General features: G+C 44.7%; 1 protein-coding gene across 1 annotated transcript in view; it reads right to left on the bottom strand.

Moving 5' to 3' along the window:
* MYO7B (myosin VIIB) overlaps window positions 1-14,253 on the bottom strand; it is a 91,061-nt gene that overhangs the window by 37,623 nt on the left and 39,185 nt on the right. The window contains exons 15-23 of the mRNA XM_065410298.1: window positions 12,989-13,126; window positions 9,532-9,684; window positions 8,865-8,963; window positions 7,655-7,749; window positions 6,294-6,378; window positions 5,564-5,782; window positions 4,158-4,265; window positions 2,540-2,719; window positions 301-510 (exon numbers count right to left, since the gene is read on the bottom strand). Coding sequence (XP_065266370.1) covers window positions 301-510; window positions 2,540-2,719; window positions 4,158-4,265; window positions 5,564-5,782; window positions 6,294-6,378; window positions 7,655-7,749; window positions 8,865-8,963; window positions 9,532-9,684; window positions 12,989-13,126 — 1,287 coding nt within the window. The remainder of the gene's footprint in view (window positions 1-300; window positions 511-2,539; window positions 2,720-4,157; window positions 4,266-5,563; window positions 5,783-6,293; window positions 6,379-7,654; window positions 7,750-8,864; window positions 8,964-9,531; window positions 9,685-12,988; window positions 13,127-14,253) is intronic.

Genomic DNA, 14,253 nt, shown 5'->3' with positions numbered 1-14,253 from the left:
CCTTGGTAGAATAAAGGTGGAGAAGCGATTACATCAGGGCCTCTTGTATCAGCTGACTGAGTGAGTGGCAGGGCTCTCTCCTGTGCAGCCAGTGCTGGGCTGTGGGCAGCACCTGCCAGCAGGAAGCAAAGACTCACAGGCAAGCAGCCTCCAGAGAACATGGAAATTACTAGTTCCATTGTAGTGCTCAGGAGTATCTCTGGCTCTAGAGTTTCCCCTGCCCACAGCCCCTGGTCAGGGAATGACAGGCCTGTTGGAGGAGAGGAAAGGCCTGCAGGGGCACTCAAGGAAGGAACATACCAGGATATCGTCTTTCTCATCATGGTAGAGCAGCGGGTGACGCAGCGGCCTCCGGATGTGCGTGTGCGTAGAGGATCCTTGGAAGTAAGTGGCTGCAAACTTTGGAAACGTGTACTCTGCCAGGTCATCGACTTCCTCTTCCAGCTCCATACTCATGGGAATCATGTCCAGGTCCACCTCATCCAGCTTGCCTGCCTTTGCTTCCAGGTCCTGTACAGAACACAGACAAGAGCCCATTTCCTTTCTCCTCATGTCCTGTATAGTTATTTTCTGCCTCCCGGATTTGCCAGAAAGAGCCCTTGGGGTCCCAGCCAGGTGGATCTCAGTTAATATCAGTGCTACTTCCATCAGCCAGGAGTAGGCACTGGGAGCTGTGCCTGTTCTGCTCTTGGAGATTTAACCATCACTAAGTGCATTCAGCCTGGAATCCCAGTTGCCCTGGGAACACTATGGTGTCCGCTCATTGAGAAAGCCAGGCTCTGTCTCATTATCCTATCATTCCTGCTAGCCCTCACTATACACTGACCTAGAGAGAGATTTATCTGCTCATTCTAATCCACCTGCCTCCTCTCACTCCATTCCACCGGGACCACAGACCCCTTCTGCAACTCCGAAGTCTTTCCTCTGTTCCCTGTACTTCTGCAGTGCTAGAGACTCAGCCTTGCGGCAGTGTCATACATGGTTCAGTGCTGCAGCTTTCAGAACCCTACAGTTCTTAATGTCATGAAGGTAAAGCACTTGAGGTATCTCCAAAACAATGCACCCCAAGCATGCTTCATTCAGACTGGTGACCTAAGGCGGTTGGTGCAGCTAATACTGGAGTCTTCCATCACTCGTCAGAAACCTGAAAGCCTCATCCTCTGAAATGAATGGCAATGACCCCAAATTACTTTATCCTGGGCAATCAGCTGACTGGGGACTTGGCAACTATGGGTCCTGGCAGAACTAACCCCAAGGGAGGGGATGCTAAGAAAGCAAGTTGGAAGAAGGACCTCCCAGCACTAAACCCTCCCAAGTGACTGCACTTCCTCAAGTCCTCCTGATGTTTCCTCTTGCAGAGATGAAATTAGCTTTCTTGAGGCAGAGGATGCTCAGCAGAAGACTGGACCTAACCTCAACAATGCTGCAGAAATAGGGACTTCAAAGCACAGTCCGGCCTCCCAGCAACAAGCAGATTTGTCAACAAAATGCTGGGGAGAGAGTCCTATGCCTGTTAAGTAGGACTTAAGGCTTGCCTGCACTTAACACACTACAGCAGCATAGCTGCACCACTCTAGCACCTCAGTATAGACACCACCTATGCCAGTAGGAGGGGTTCTCCCTTGGCATAGCTAATCCACCAACCCGAGAGGTAGTAGCTAGGTCAGGGGAAGCGTTGTCTACACGGGGATTTCGGTTGGCTTAAAAACACCTCTCAGGGGTGTGACCGATGTAGTTAAACCAACCTAATTTTCTAATATAGACCAGGCCTTAGCTTTCCTTGGTGTGGCTGGAAGTATCCTTTGCAACTTCTCCGTGGACCTGACAGCTCAAGGTGATATCCAGGAGCAGATCCCATGTCCTGCCAAATTACATTCCTTTCCAAGGCAACAAACTATCAAGCTGGAGAGGCTCCAAGGCATGTCTCACTGGGCATGGATAATATGCTGGCCATTTCTGAACATCCTCCCCACGACCTAAGATCTGTGTGCAAAACAAGATCTGCCTCTAGATAAAACACTAACTGATGCTATCACACAGGCTACATAGCTCTATATATCAGGACCACTCTCTACCTCACTCTCGTTTTCAAACAGAAAGCTGCTAAATCCACAAGAAATGCACGCATGTACTGTAAAAGACTAACAAGAAAATTACAGACAGAGAAACGGGCCCTGGAAGCATAACAAAAGAGACTAACACAGAATGAAGAGGCTGGCATGGGTTTTCTAGGGTCTGCCAGAGGAAAGGAACTGGCGTTACGTGACCACAGGAGGCACAGGACTCTCAAGCCCTGTACGAGATAGAAGCTTATGCTAATTGAGCTACTAATGAGCTTCCCCAGGATGCCAAGTGCATGAGCTCATGTGACTCAAGAGGGTGGATCCACTTAATTCTTCTCTTCTGGTCTCTTTCAGTGCTCATGTTTTCACTTTATAGAAGCTGGTTGAGCCAAATTTATCCTTGGTGCAACTTCAGCAAAGTCAAGGACATTACACCAGGCATGAATTTGGCCCATCATGTCTTTGCTGCTCTTTACCTCAAATCCCAGAGGAGCCTGCCCTTCTTGACCTCCAATCACAGTAGGCAGAAAACCAAACACTTTATCCACCATTTCCTGGTCGCTGATAGCATCATAAAGTGGTGGTTTGTTGGAGAGAGCATTGTGTTTTCTTTGCTTCTCCTCCTCCTCCTCCCTCTCCAGCATAGCCAGGTGCTCCTTTAAACACACAAAAGACATATTAAGATTAACTAGAAGCGTGTTTAGCTAGAACTAAAGGCTTATCTAGGCTAGGGACATTAACACTGATGTAACTACATAGATGTAGTTTGACCAGTGCAAACTCCCAATGTAGACACAATGCACCAGCGCAAAATGGTGCTTGTACTGATGAGTCACTGGAGTGATGCATCTGCACTGGAGAGCTACATCCAGGATCGACACAGCCTAGGATATAAAAAATAATTAAAGTACATGCTAGAAGTGGGGCATAAAGCCAAAACTAACAGCAGTCTGACTCTGATCCCACTCACATTGGGATAATTCAGGAGTCAGTGATTCACACCAATCTAATAAATGAAAATGTAAATGAAATCAGAATTGGGTGCAACATTTTTCTCTTCTCCAACTTCACAAAAAGTCACTTTTGTTTTTGCAGTTGTAGAAGGCCACAAAGTCCACAGCTTCCCATGGTTCCACCTGTTCCTGTAAACAGCAAAGCTTTTGTAGGGGGGAAAATAGTTTTAGATCCCAAATAACCAACAGATTATATTGGATGGATTATGGACATTACAAAAGAAAACGTCAGAAAGTCAGTTCTCCTTCACTTAGGGCTGGTCCACACTACCCGCCTAATTCGGTGGGTAGAGATCGATCTTCTGGGATCGATTTATCGCGTCTCATCTGGACGCGATAGATCGATCCCAGAAGCGCTCCCCCGTCGACTGCGGAACTCCTGCTCGCCGAGAGGAGGAAGCGCTGTCGACGGGGGAGCCTGCCTGCGCCGCGTGGACCCGAAGTAAGTATTTTTAGTTCAATATAGGAAACGTCGACTTCAGCTACGCTATTCTCGTAGCTGAAGTTGCGTTTCCTATATCGATCCCCCGCCCCAGTGTGGACCAGCCCTTACTGATGTGTAATAGGTGATGAGATAAGAAACTAAGCCCAAGATTCTAAAAACTGGAAGTCTAAAGTCGTATGCAGCCTGACTGTCGGTGCTCATTAATTAGTTTTGTTTTAAATCTTAGCCTAAAAACAATGCAACTGTAAGGGGCAGTGGTGTCAATAGATGCTACAGGGAAAGCACAGAATCCCAAACTCTTAAGAGAAGAGTGTGACTTTAAATATTTGGTAACGCATTAACATGGGCAATCTGGGCAAATCTGCCAGTACATTGCTGCAGATAGACTGGCATGAGCAATCTGGGGAAATGTGCAGGCAGATAAGCACGTCTGACTTGCTTGCACAGTTCTTACTTTGCAAACACAAGTGGGGTCACAACTGTACCTGCATGTTGTTACGTTTTGAAAATGCAGCCCGATGCATATATGTGTGTGTGGATAGTTAAGCAAGTCCATGCATGTGTGTTTGGTTGGGTGGAGTGTCCGTGAGCACACACGAGAACTCTGCATTCATCCCTCCAAATCCTGACTCCTACCTTTTCGAGCTTCATGGCTTCTTGCTTTGCTCTCATTGGCCCAACGATTTGGATGAGGCGCTTCTCCTCTTCTAAGCATAGCCTTCTGGCTTCTAGTCTACGCTGGTGCTGCAGGGAACAGTAACACTTTATGACCATCTCCACCCTGCTTTGCTGGCTACATTCTGCCATCAGCTGGGAAGCAGGGGTGGCTGCCACACCAAGATTTTAGTAATAGCCCTCAGTGGCTGCTCAGCTGTAGATTGGCTGTCTTTGGCAACAGGGCCCATATAAACTAGCACTATTTGGATGTAAGAAAACTATTTCAGAGGAGAATTTTTGCCTTTGGAATTCTTTAGTTTGAAAAGGGGCAGATATTCAAATGAAAGAAATGCCCAGGAGGTTAACTGGGGCTCCTCCACAAGGCTCTTGCTGTCCTCTGCAAGAGGCAAGTACTGAAGGTGCATTTGGCCACCCCGCCCCCTTTACAAATTTTTGTAAGGACGTCCCTGACAGTAAGAGAACGTGCACTGAATTTATGAGTCCACTCTAAGCCTGAATGCTTTCTCCAGGAAGGGTGTGGGGAAGGGGTTGCCCTGATGATCTTGCTTGGGAATAAGTGAAAGAAGGAAGAAGAGAAAACCCAAAATCTTTCCCTCTAGGTATGCACTTGGCCCTTGGCAAGTAGCAGGGGCTGAATGAAGGAATTGGAGGAGAGTCGAAGTCCATCTCCTAGCTATGTATATGACATTTGATAATAGGCATGTTAGAAGAGCCATAGACAGATAGGCAGACAGTCTTTGTTGTGTTTGTACAGTGCCTAGCACAATGGGGACTTGGCCCATGACTGGGTGCCTAGTTGCTATTGAAATACGAATAATAAATAAGGAGTTTTGTCCATGAGTATATCTCATTCCAGAATGTAATACAGTCTGATTTCCATAAGAGACCATACCTGTTATAGAAACTGATTTACCTTTTCAGAAGTTACTGGAACATATTATCATATAAGATATTTTTCTCCTCCCTCCATGCCTCCCACACAGAAATATTCCTGAACTCTCTGTTTTTTAAAACAAAATGCATTTTATTTTTTTGCAATTTCCCCAAGTGATTTTGTCCCATGTCTGCAAATCCCCTAATTTAATAAGCACAGAAGACAGACATACATGAGAGCTCTATGTTAAAGACTCTGTTCTCATACCTGTCCAGACCCTGGAGAACCATCAACATGCTAACTCTAGGATTCTACACCAAAGAGATCATCCTACAGTCAACTCTATGGTGATGCCTTAAGAACTCATCCGGGGACACTATGTTATCACTACGGGGACTGCCTACCTATAGGAGCTTGCTGCTCCCCATGCTTATCAGAGCATCCTAGAAGCAATGTCATGTTTCAAAGATGGCTGACTGGGCATACATACCTCTCTCTTTATCCTCTGGAAACTCCTACGAGCAAACATACCCCTGGCATACGCCTGTATAACGCCCACAGCCTTCATCTGCTTCGCTGTCTTCTGACGCATCAGGTAACCTCGGCACAGGGCCTGAAACTTAATCACACTGGCCCGGGCTGTTTCGTACTGCTTAGCAAGTCGCCGGCTCCGGAAGAGGGCCTGCAGGCGCTCAACGCCCAGCAGGATCTGCAGCAGGTGGAGAAGAATGAGCTGAAGTGATTAGGCTTGATGCAAACGAGGCCAGGACTGTGTTGGGCTGGATAGAGGATAACAAGTTCTGTAGCTATCCTGGACAGAGACTCAGGACAACTGACACAGCTACTGGAAATTACCGCTGGAGTGAATGCTTTATTTCCTGCCAGTGCAGTGCTCTATAAAGTGGGCTTTGAAGATCCCCCTCCATGGCCTATTGAATGTAGGGAATGACATTAATCCCAGGAAAGGGAGGGGAGGGAAGGGAGAGAACAGGATTGAAGAGAACTGAATGGAAGAAAATGGTCTTCCTGGGACTAATAAGGGGGCGTGTCTTGGGTTCAACAAGGGTTAAGGTGCTCCAGAGCCCCTGTTGGGCTTAACCTCTCTTCTCCATACACCACCCCTCTGCCCATTCTCGCTTATTGCTGAGCAGCCGCTCTGAACTCCCGCCACATACAGCACAGTATTCACACGCCAGCATTCACAGACCCCCTTCACTTACCAGTCGGAAATTCTTCCTGCCGTAATAACCCCTCCATGCTGCCTGCAGCTTCACAGCAGCCTGCCTCTGTTTTAAAAACTGCTTCCTAAAAGCAGATGGGTGAAGAAACAGGTTACTCTGCTAGGCAGTCCTGCCATATCTTATACAACAGACAAGGGTGAGGGGCAGGAATGAAGCGGTGGCTCGCCCCTCTCAGTCAGAACATCCTGCCTGCCTGCACCCCGTGCTCACAGATGGTAAGCCCAGATGAGACTATTCTTATCATCTAGCCTGACCCCTTGCATAGCACCAGTCAGAGATTCACCCTGCTTCTCAGCTCTCAGCGCAAGTAAAGCAGCAGAGTGAATTAGACAAGATATCCAAAATCCTGTCACATGCACTCTGAATCCACTTGCTAATGGAGAGTCTAGGGAAAGTCCCAGTAATCCCTATTGATTGACCCATGATGCTCCAGTAATGTTCTCAGCAGTAATTCCAGGCCACATGCTTTGCTGGAGTAGCTCCGTGGAATGCATTGGAGATGTGACACCTGAAAACGTGGTCCAGTTTCCAGAAATCAGACCTAGTTAAGTTAACCCTATGCATCTGATCACCATATGCTTAGAACTCGAGTTATAACTGATAATGTTTGCAAAACTCATCTGAATAAGCAAACTACAGTGAAAGCTCTTCCAGTAAATGCAGGGTGGATGACACCCGTATTGCACATTCATTGACAGGCGCATTCCCGAACACAGTTAGAACTATTCCCTAAAACACACTTTGATTGGCCAGAGTTAGATTAATAAGTGATAAATCAAACCTTTAAGGAATCTGAGCAGCTGAGGATGGCTGTGTACCAGTAGGTAAGTAAACTCGACATACATTGACTTTTTAAACTGAACTGGACAAAACATTAGGAACCATAACTACAGGGAACAATCCTACACAGGCAGGAAGAAGAACTGAATAGGGTCATTCTGCAGATTAAAAGAGGACACTGACTGCAGTAGGATTTCATGCACTGAGACTTAGCCCATTGTTTACTAGAAATTGATCAATGCAAATCCTCCTTCCAGCTGGATTTATTGATCATTCTTTCACATGCATGCAGGGTGCAGTGTACAGCACCACTGGATTTTGTAAGGCACTGAGATAAAATGAATCAGAAAACATAATCTATGAGCAAAATCTTTGCCTATCTATTTATATGGCCCAATCAGTATATTATCTGAGTGCCAGAGGAATCTAATTTAAGGCCAATGGAAGCTGCGGATTGACATAGTCAGTGCTTTACTTATGTTATAATGCACCCCAAGGAGGAGAATAGTCTATGAGAATTTATACAACTACGAATTCTCATGCTCTTTAAAAGCACTCACCTGTCCTTGAATCCCCTCAGCACCTTCTGGATCAGAATGGCCTTTTCAGTGAGCGCCTTGTCTCGCTGCACCTCCAATACCATATCGTGATAATCCTGTTTAAAAAGAGGTCACAAATATACATTGATTTAATGGTTTCAACACAGAACCACCAGAAACTTGACACAAAGGGCAGAATCTGTGCTGAAGGGGCCCAGAACTTGCAGGCGTGCTGCGAGTTGGCTTCAATGTACATTCTCGGAGCTGGAGGAGGAAGTTTCTGCAGCACTTGGCCCACTATGCTTGCTTGTAGCCATCTGCAGACGTACAGTACGCCCACACTATAACATCCTCTGTACCCTCAGGGCCTGAGCAGGGAGTTATGAAGTGCAATGCACTGTTCCACTGCACAAATGGGAAATGGGAGTGGGTGAGTGAATCAGCCTCTTATGGGACGAGCCATTTGGTGGCACAGCGATACCCTCTGAGCTACATTGTATTAAGGGCCAAAGAGCCAGACTTGGAGAGGAGGATAGTATTCACATTAGAACTCGGCATTGCTGACTTAGTTCTCCTTAGCTGGGAATTCAAGCTTTCCTATGAGGCACCCATATATATATATATATATATATATATATATATATATATATATATATATATATATATATATATATATATATATATATATATATATATATATATATATATATATATATATATATATATATATATATATATATATATATATATATATATATATATATATATATATATATATATATATATATATATATATATATATATATATATATATATATATATATATATATATATATATATATATATATATATATATATATATATATATATATATATATATATATATATATATATATATATATATATATATATATATATATATATATATATATATATATATATATATATATATATATATATATATATATATATATATATATATATATATATATATATATATATATATATATATATATATATATATATATATATATATATATATATATATATATATATATATATATATATATATATATATATATATATATATATATATATATATATATATATATATATATATATTTATTTATTTATTTATTTATTTATTTATTTATTTATTTATTTATTTATTTATTTATTTATTTATTTATTTATCTATCTTAAGAGGTAGCAAACGACCTTTATTACTTACTTTGAGGAAAATCTTGGTTCTTCCAATTTTCCAGTCTTCATCTTTCCCTAGAACTGCCTCAGAAATGTGAATGCAGCACCGACGAGCATCATCCTGCAGCTGATGGGGAAAAATCATTGTCACTGATTGGGGCTTGGTTAGAAATACAGAAGTTGCAGGATCTAAACATCTATGGCCCTGGCATTTCAAAGCATGAAGAACAGAAATTTACGAGGACTGAGAGGCCTCAGGATTGAGAGTGCCAAGAGCAGAAATGGCTTGGGTTTAAAGGGCTCCAGGACCGAGAGCAGGAGGAATGTTAGTGTTTGTTCTGAGAAGTCCCGGTATCCAAAGCCAGGGGCATGTTAATTTCTCAGCACAGAGAGAGCTCAGAAATTAGGGTGCGGAGAATGAAAGTGTTTTAGATTTGGAATGATGCGCTTGGTTGGGATATTTTCAGGAATTTCAGGCCCTCTGGATCTAAAAGCATGAGCCATTACTGCCTGAGCTAAAGGGAACATGAACATGAAGAATAAAGGTATTTAAACCCTGGTTAGCCATGTGCTCCAGTATATGTGAGCAGTGAGCTGAGACCATTTTAGGCTTAAAACCTAACTAAGCGTATATTACTCTCAATGCCTCATCAGGAAAAGTCCAGTTAGTATTAATCATGTTCCTGTGGACACACCTGTTCTCGAGTGGACATTGGCAGCAGGACTCTGTATCTCTCAAAGAACTCTGCAAAGCTGTAGCGAATTGGATAGCCAGCCTTCCTAATCCGAATGGTTTCCATCATTCCGGAATAGCGCAGCTGTCGGATACACAGCTCCCGATCGAACAACTGAAAGGACAGACACATGAAGAAACTTATCACAGAAACAAATTGTTCATGTAACGTTCCTTAGAGAGCATCTGTTGACTCCTGCAGATACCAGGATGGTTTCAAAATGAGATACTATTCTCTTTTTAAATGGCCTTTTTTATATAAGTCAATGCACCAAATTCACTGCTGGTGTAAGAAAGGGACTTCTGTGGAGCTGCATATTTGCACATGCCAGCAGCAGAAATGATCCACTTACTTTGGGTCTGATTTTTAAAGGCCATTTCCAATTCCACATCTGCACTTTTAGACCCATGAGAAATTGTGGGTCTGCTTTTGTAGGTAGCAAATAACTGCAGGAACAATTTGTGACACTTATTGGTCTGACTTCCTAACTGATCCTGCAAACCAGCGAGATATCTACAGATCAGAAACTGCCCCTGCAAAATTGTGCCTGCATTTTATCAAAGGAACAAAATTAGAGATTAGGGTGAGGTCCTTTAAAAATCCACACCTTAAAGTCATCCATCATACTCTGGGCCCAGTGCTAAAGGTGAGCATGTACACAGGACATTCCATACCTTGGCATTCAGATTGCCAGATAAGTGTATGAAATGGGTAATTCTGAACGCAAGACCCAATCTGAGCAAGCAAATATAAAATCTGGACATCCCTGAAACTTCCACCAAGAGTGCTTAACAGTGCTTAAGAGTGCTGTGGTTTAACTTCCACTTAAGAGTGCTTGTGGTTTCTTTCAGCCCTGCAACCACAAGGGCTGAAAGAAACCAAGATGACACAAACCAGGCCCGATTCACCACAGACTTCCACCTGTGTAGTCACCGACACCTCTACAAGTGGCTGTCAAATGCTACCGAATCAGCCCAGTAGGGTTGTACTCTCCCTTTGCACAAGGGTCAGTGACAGCACAAGTGGCAAGACCCTGGAGCCTCAGGCCTCACGTACTGTGGTCTAGTGCTATAGTTTTTGTGCACAGTTTGTTTTTAAAATGTCACTTTGAAAATTGTAACCCCTTAAAGGGCCTTTCCTACAAGCTGCAGAGACTAAGGGAGGGGAAGGGCAGGATTTCATGAACTGCTAAGTGTTAAGATCAGGGCTCTAAGGAGGTTACTTTAAGAAGTGAACGTCCTCACATCCTGAATAATGATAGCCAGCCCCAGAGGGTAGATAAGGGACAGGATCTCAGAATTCTTGCCTGATGTAAATATGAACAGACCATCAAGTACCAGTGAAGACATACTCGCCAGCTACTTTGAACAGTTGAGGATGGGCAGGGTTATTTTCTTCTTCGGTCCTCTATAGTTGTTATTCTGTTCAAATCACACATAGACTGAGAAAATAGAAACATACCACCAGCACTGGCATGCTTACTTGGGCTACGTCTGCTGTGGTGGGACATGTGCCGCTGAGAGGTGCACAGTAACTGTAACTTTTCAGGGCTATTGGATGAAAGACGGATACACCCCTCCAAGTGACATCAGTTATGCCACAGGATCCCATCCTGCCCAGGCTGACCCACTTTAAGCAGGCAAGTAGTCTCAGTGACCTGTGTGGGACTAGTCACGTACTAACAGGTAAGCCCAGGCGTAAGTTGGCAGGGTCAGGGCCTTGGTCTGCACGGCAGTATGGAAGAAGTCGTTCCATTTTTGTTTTGTCGCAACCTGAGCCCAGTTCCCTGTTGGAGGTGAGGACCCAGTCTATCTCCCACTGAAGCAATGGCGGCCTTCCCACAAACTTAAAAAGGGAGTTGGATCAGGTCTGATATGATTAGACCACTCTATGGGCTCAATTCGGCCAGGCACTGAGCACCTCTCCCAGGAGGTTCTGAGCACCCTTAATGCCTGCTGAAGTCAATGGGAATTGAAAACACACGGCAGTTTGCAAGAGAAGACTCAGCCTAACCAAAATTATGTGCTCCATTCAGGTAACCACAGCGCAGCCAGTGTGTGAGTCAATACATGACCAATTCTTTTTTTTAAAATTAGTATAGTATTTCTCTGTCTCTGGGCCAGATCCTCAGCTGGTGCAGGCTAACATCACTCCATTGACTTCAATGGAGCACTGCTGATTTACAGCAGCTGAGGAGTTGGCCCTTTGTTTCCAAAACTAAGGTGGACACACATTTGTCAAAGGAGCTCAACCCATCCCCTGAATTTACATCTGCCAAACACTGGTCACTAGAGGCTTGGTCCAAAGCCCATTGAAGTCCTTAGGAAGACTCTCACTGACCGCGGTGGGCTTTGGGCCAAGCCCTAGTTGCCCACAGCAGGTTGATGCAGGTTTTTGAAAAGATGCAAGATTGTGAGTGCAAAGCCCAAGTACATGTTTTAAATGTAGTCTGTCCATTGGCAAGTTGGGAGGTTCTAGTAAGGACGATCCCATCATCGCTTCCTAGCTTGGCAGATAATTGCACCTTGGCGGTGCTGGACCTTGCAACATAGAACTTAATTCCATTTGATCTAGGTTTTCCTATAGCCCACATCACTGCAATCTCTGAGCACTTCCTCTCTGTTGACTCAGCACACCAGCTGAGATAGCACAGTGCTATTGTCCCCAATTCAAACGAAGGAACTGAGGCATGGACAGATGAAGGTCGCACAGGGAGTCTGGGCCAGGGCCAGCTCCAGGCACCAGCGGAGGAAGCACGTGCCTGGGGCGGCACATGCTAAGGGGCGGCATCATTCCGTCCATTCTTGGAGCGGCACAGTCCGAGCGGCTTTTTTTTTTTTTTTTTCCTTTGGCAGTTCGGGCAGCTTTTTTTTTATTTATTTATTTTTTTTGCTTGGGGTGGCAAAAATGGTAGAGCCGGCCCTGTCTGGGCAGAACCAAGTCTTAATCTCCTGAGTCCCAGTCCAGTGTCTTAGCGGCAAGACCTTCCCTCTTCCCTTGTGACACTGCTCAGATGGCCCTTCTCCACTTTAAACACCAACACCTTTGTCCCTCAGTATAATCACTTTTGGCCCCATAGTTATATTTTTTCCCTTTCCCTATTTGTTGTTAGTTAAAACCCTCCCAATTCTCTGTTTTGCAGGCACAAGGGCAGCTTTTATAACATGTTTCAGTATATTCCTCATTCCTGGTTTTGCAATACATCACTCCAAAATCTTTTGCAGGGGCCCTTTAAAATTAAAGCCACTCTATGCTATTGCCTTTTTTATTACAGCCACCTTAGAACTCCAGCTATTCTTGGTTAAGGTGGAAATACAAGATGCTATGCAGCAACTGAGGATTTCTGCTAAGTCACTTTCCCTCTAAACACAAACGTTACTGCGGGTAAGACGTTGATCTAGTATTTTTGAAGTATTACCAAAGGCTTCTTGTAGTCGTTGGGTTTGATACAGCGAATAAAGTACGGCTGGCAGCTCCCCAGGATTTTCATCAGCTGCTCCAGAGACTGTTTGAATTGACCACCTAATGTAGACAGGCGTTTGGTGGTATCCGAGCCCTGGAGAGAATAAGCACATACATGATTCTTACCTCCCATGGGCCCACTAATAACCTCGCTGTGTGTTCCTGGAAAGAGAAACACATTTTTTGACAGTCCCCTAATTTCTGTTTCTGTACCCACTAGGGGCCAGATCTGCCATCCTTACTCTATGCTGTACTTATCTGTGCCAGTAACCCCCCTGCGCTCACTGGGATTACTCATGTGAATAAAGTGTTGCTCAGTGTGCATGGGAGTGGCAAAGTCCTACCCATCGTGTGTACCAAGGGCAAGGATCCTTCTCTGTGGACAAGTTCTGGGTATATTATAGGACCTGTCTTGGCATGTACCAGGTTATTATTCAATGGTAATTAATATGTGTGTGCTTGTGAGCTTGATAGGAAACAGCATGTACGTAAGCAATACTGACCTCCAGGCTAGGCATTACCTGGCAGTTCATGCCCAGCTGGCCAGGCTCAGGGCCCACGGCTTCCCAGCCAGCCATTAGCCACAGAAATCTAACTCCAAGGTCATTATTGCTATTGGAAATAGTGAAATGGTAAAAATACGCAGAATACATAGTGAAAAGTTAAGAGCTGATCTGCATATGGTCATAAATACAGAATTCTTATGCTTATAGCAACAGTGCCGAATTCTGCTCTCTGTTCCACTGGTGCAACTCCAATGGAAACGCACCTTTATTTTAGTTACTGCCAGTTTTGACCCGCCTAAGTGGGAGCAGAATTTTCCAAGTCTTTGTTACACAGAGCATTGTAGTGGGAGTTAATCTCAGCTTTCCATTGTGTTTAAACTGCACATTCCATTACAGTGACACTCTGTTCAAATCATAGAATCAGGGCCGGCTCTAGGCACCAGCCCTCCAAGCATGTGCTTGGGGCGGCACTTTCAAAGAGGCGGCACTCCAGCCCTCTTTTTTTTTTTTTTTTTGCGGTGAGCTGCGGTGGGGCGGGGCAGGGGAGGGCTGCAGGAAGTAACCTGCGGGGGGGGGGGGGCAGAGGAAACCGCTCCCCCCCCAGCTCACCTCTGCTCCACTGCCGCCTGCTCCCCCGGGCGCGCTGCCGCTTCGCTTCTCCTCGCTCCCTCCCAGGCTGCGAATCAGCTGTTTTGCGGCAAGCCTGGGAGGGAGG

This window comes from Emys orbicularis, chromosome 9 (assembly GCF_028017835.1).
Source record: "Emys orbicularis isolate rEmyOrb1 chromosome 9, rEmyOrb1.hap1, whole genome shotgun sequence".
In the NCBI taxonomy this organism is placed as follows: domain Eukaryota; kingdom Metazoa; phylum Chordata; order Testudines; family Emydidae; genus Emys; species Emys orbicularis.
Note: the sequence above shows the minus strand (reverse complement) of the source record. Positions and strands in the feature narration are given on the sequence as shown.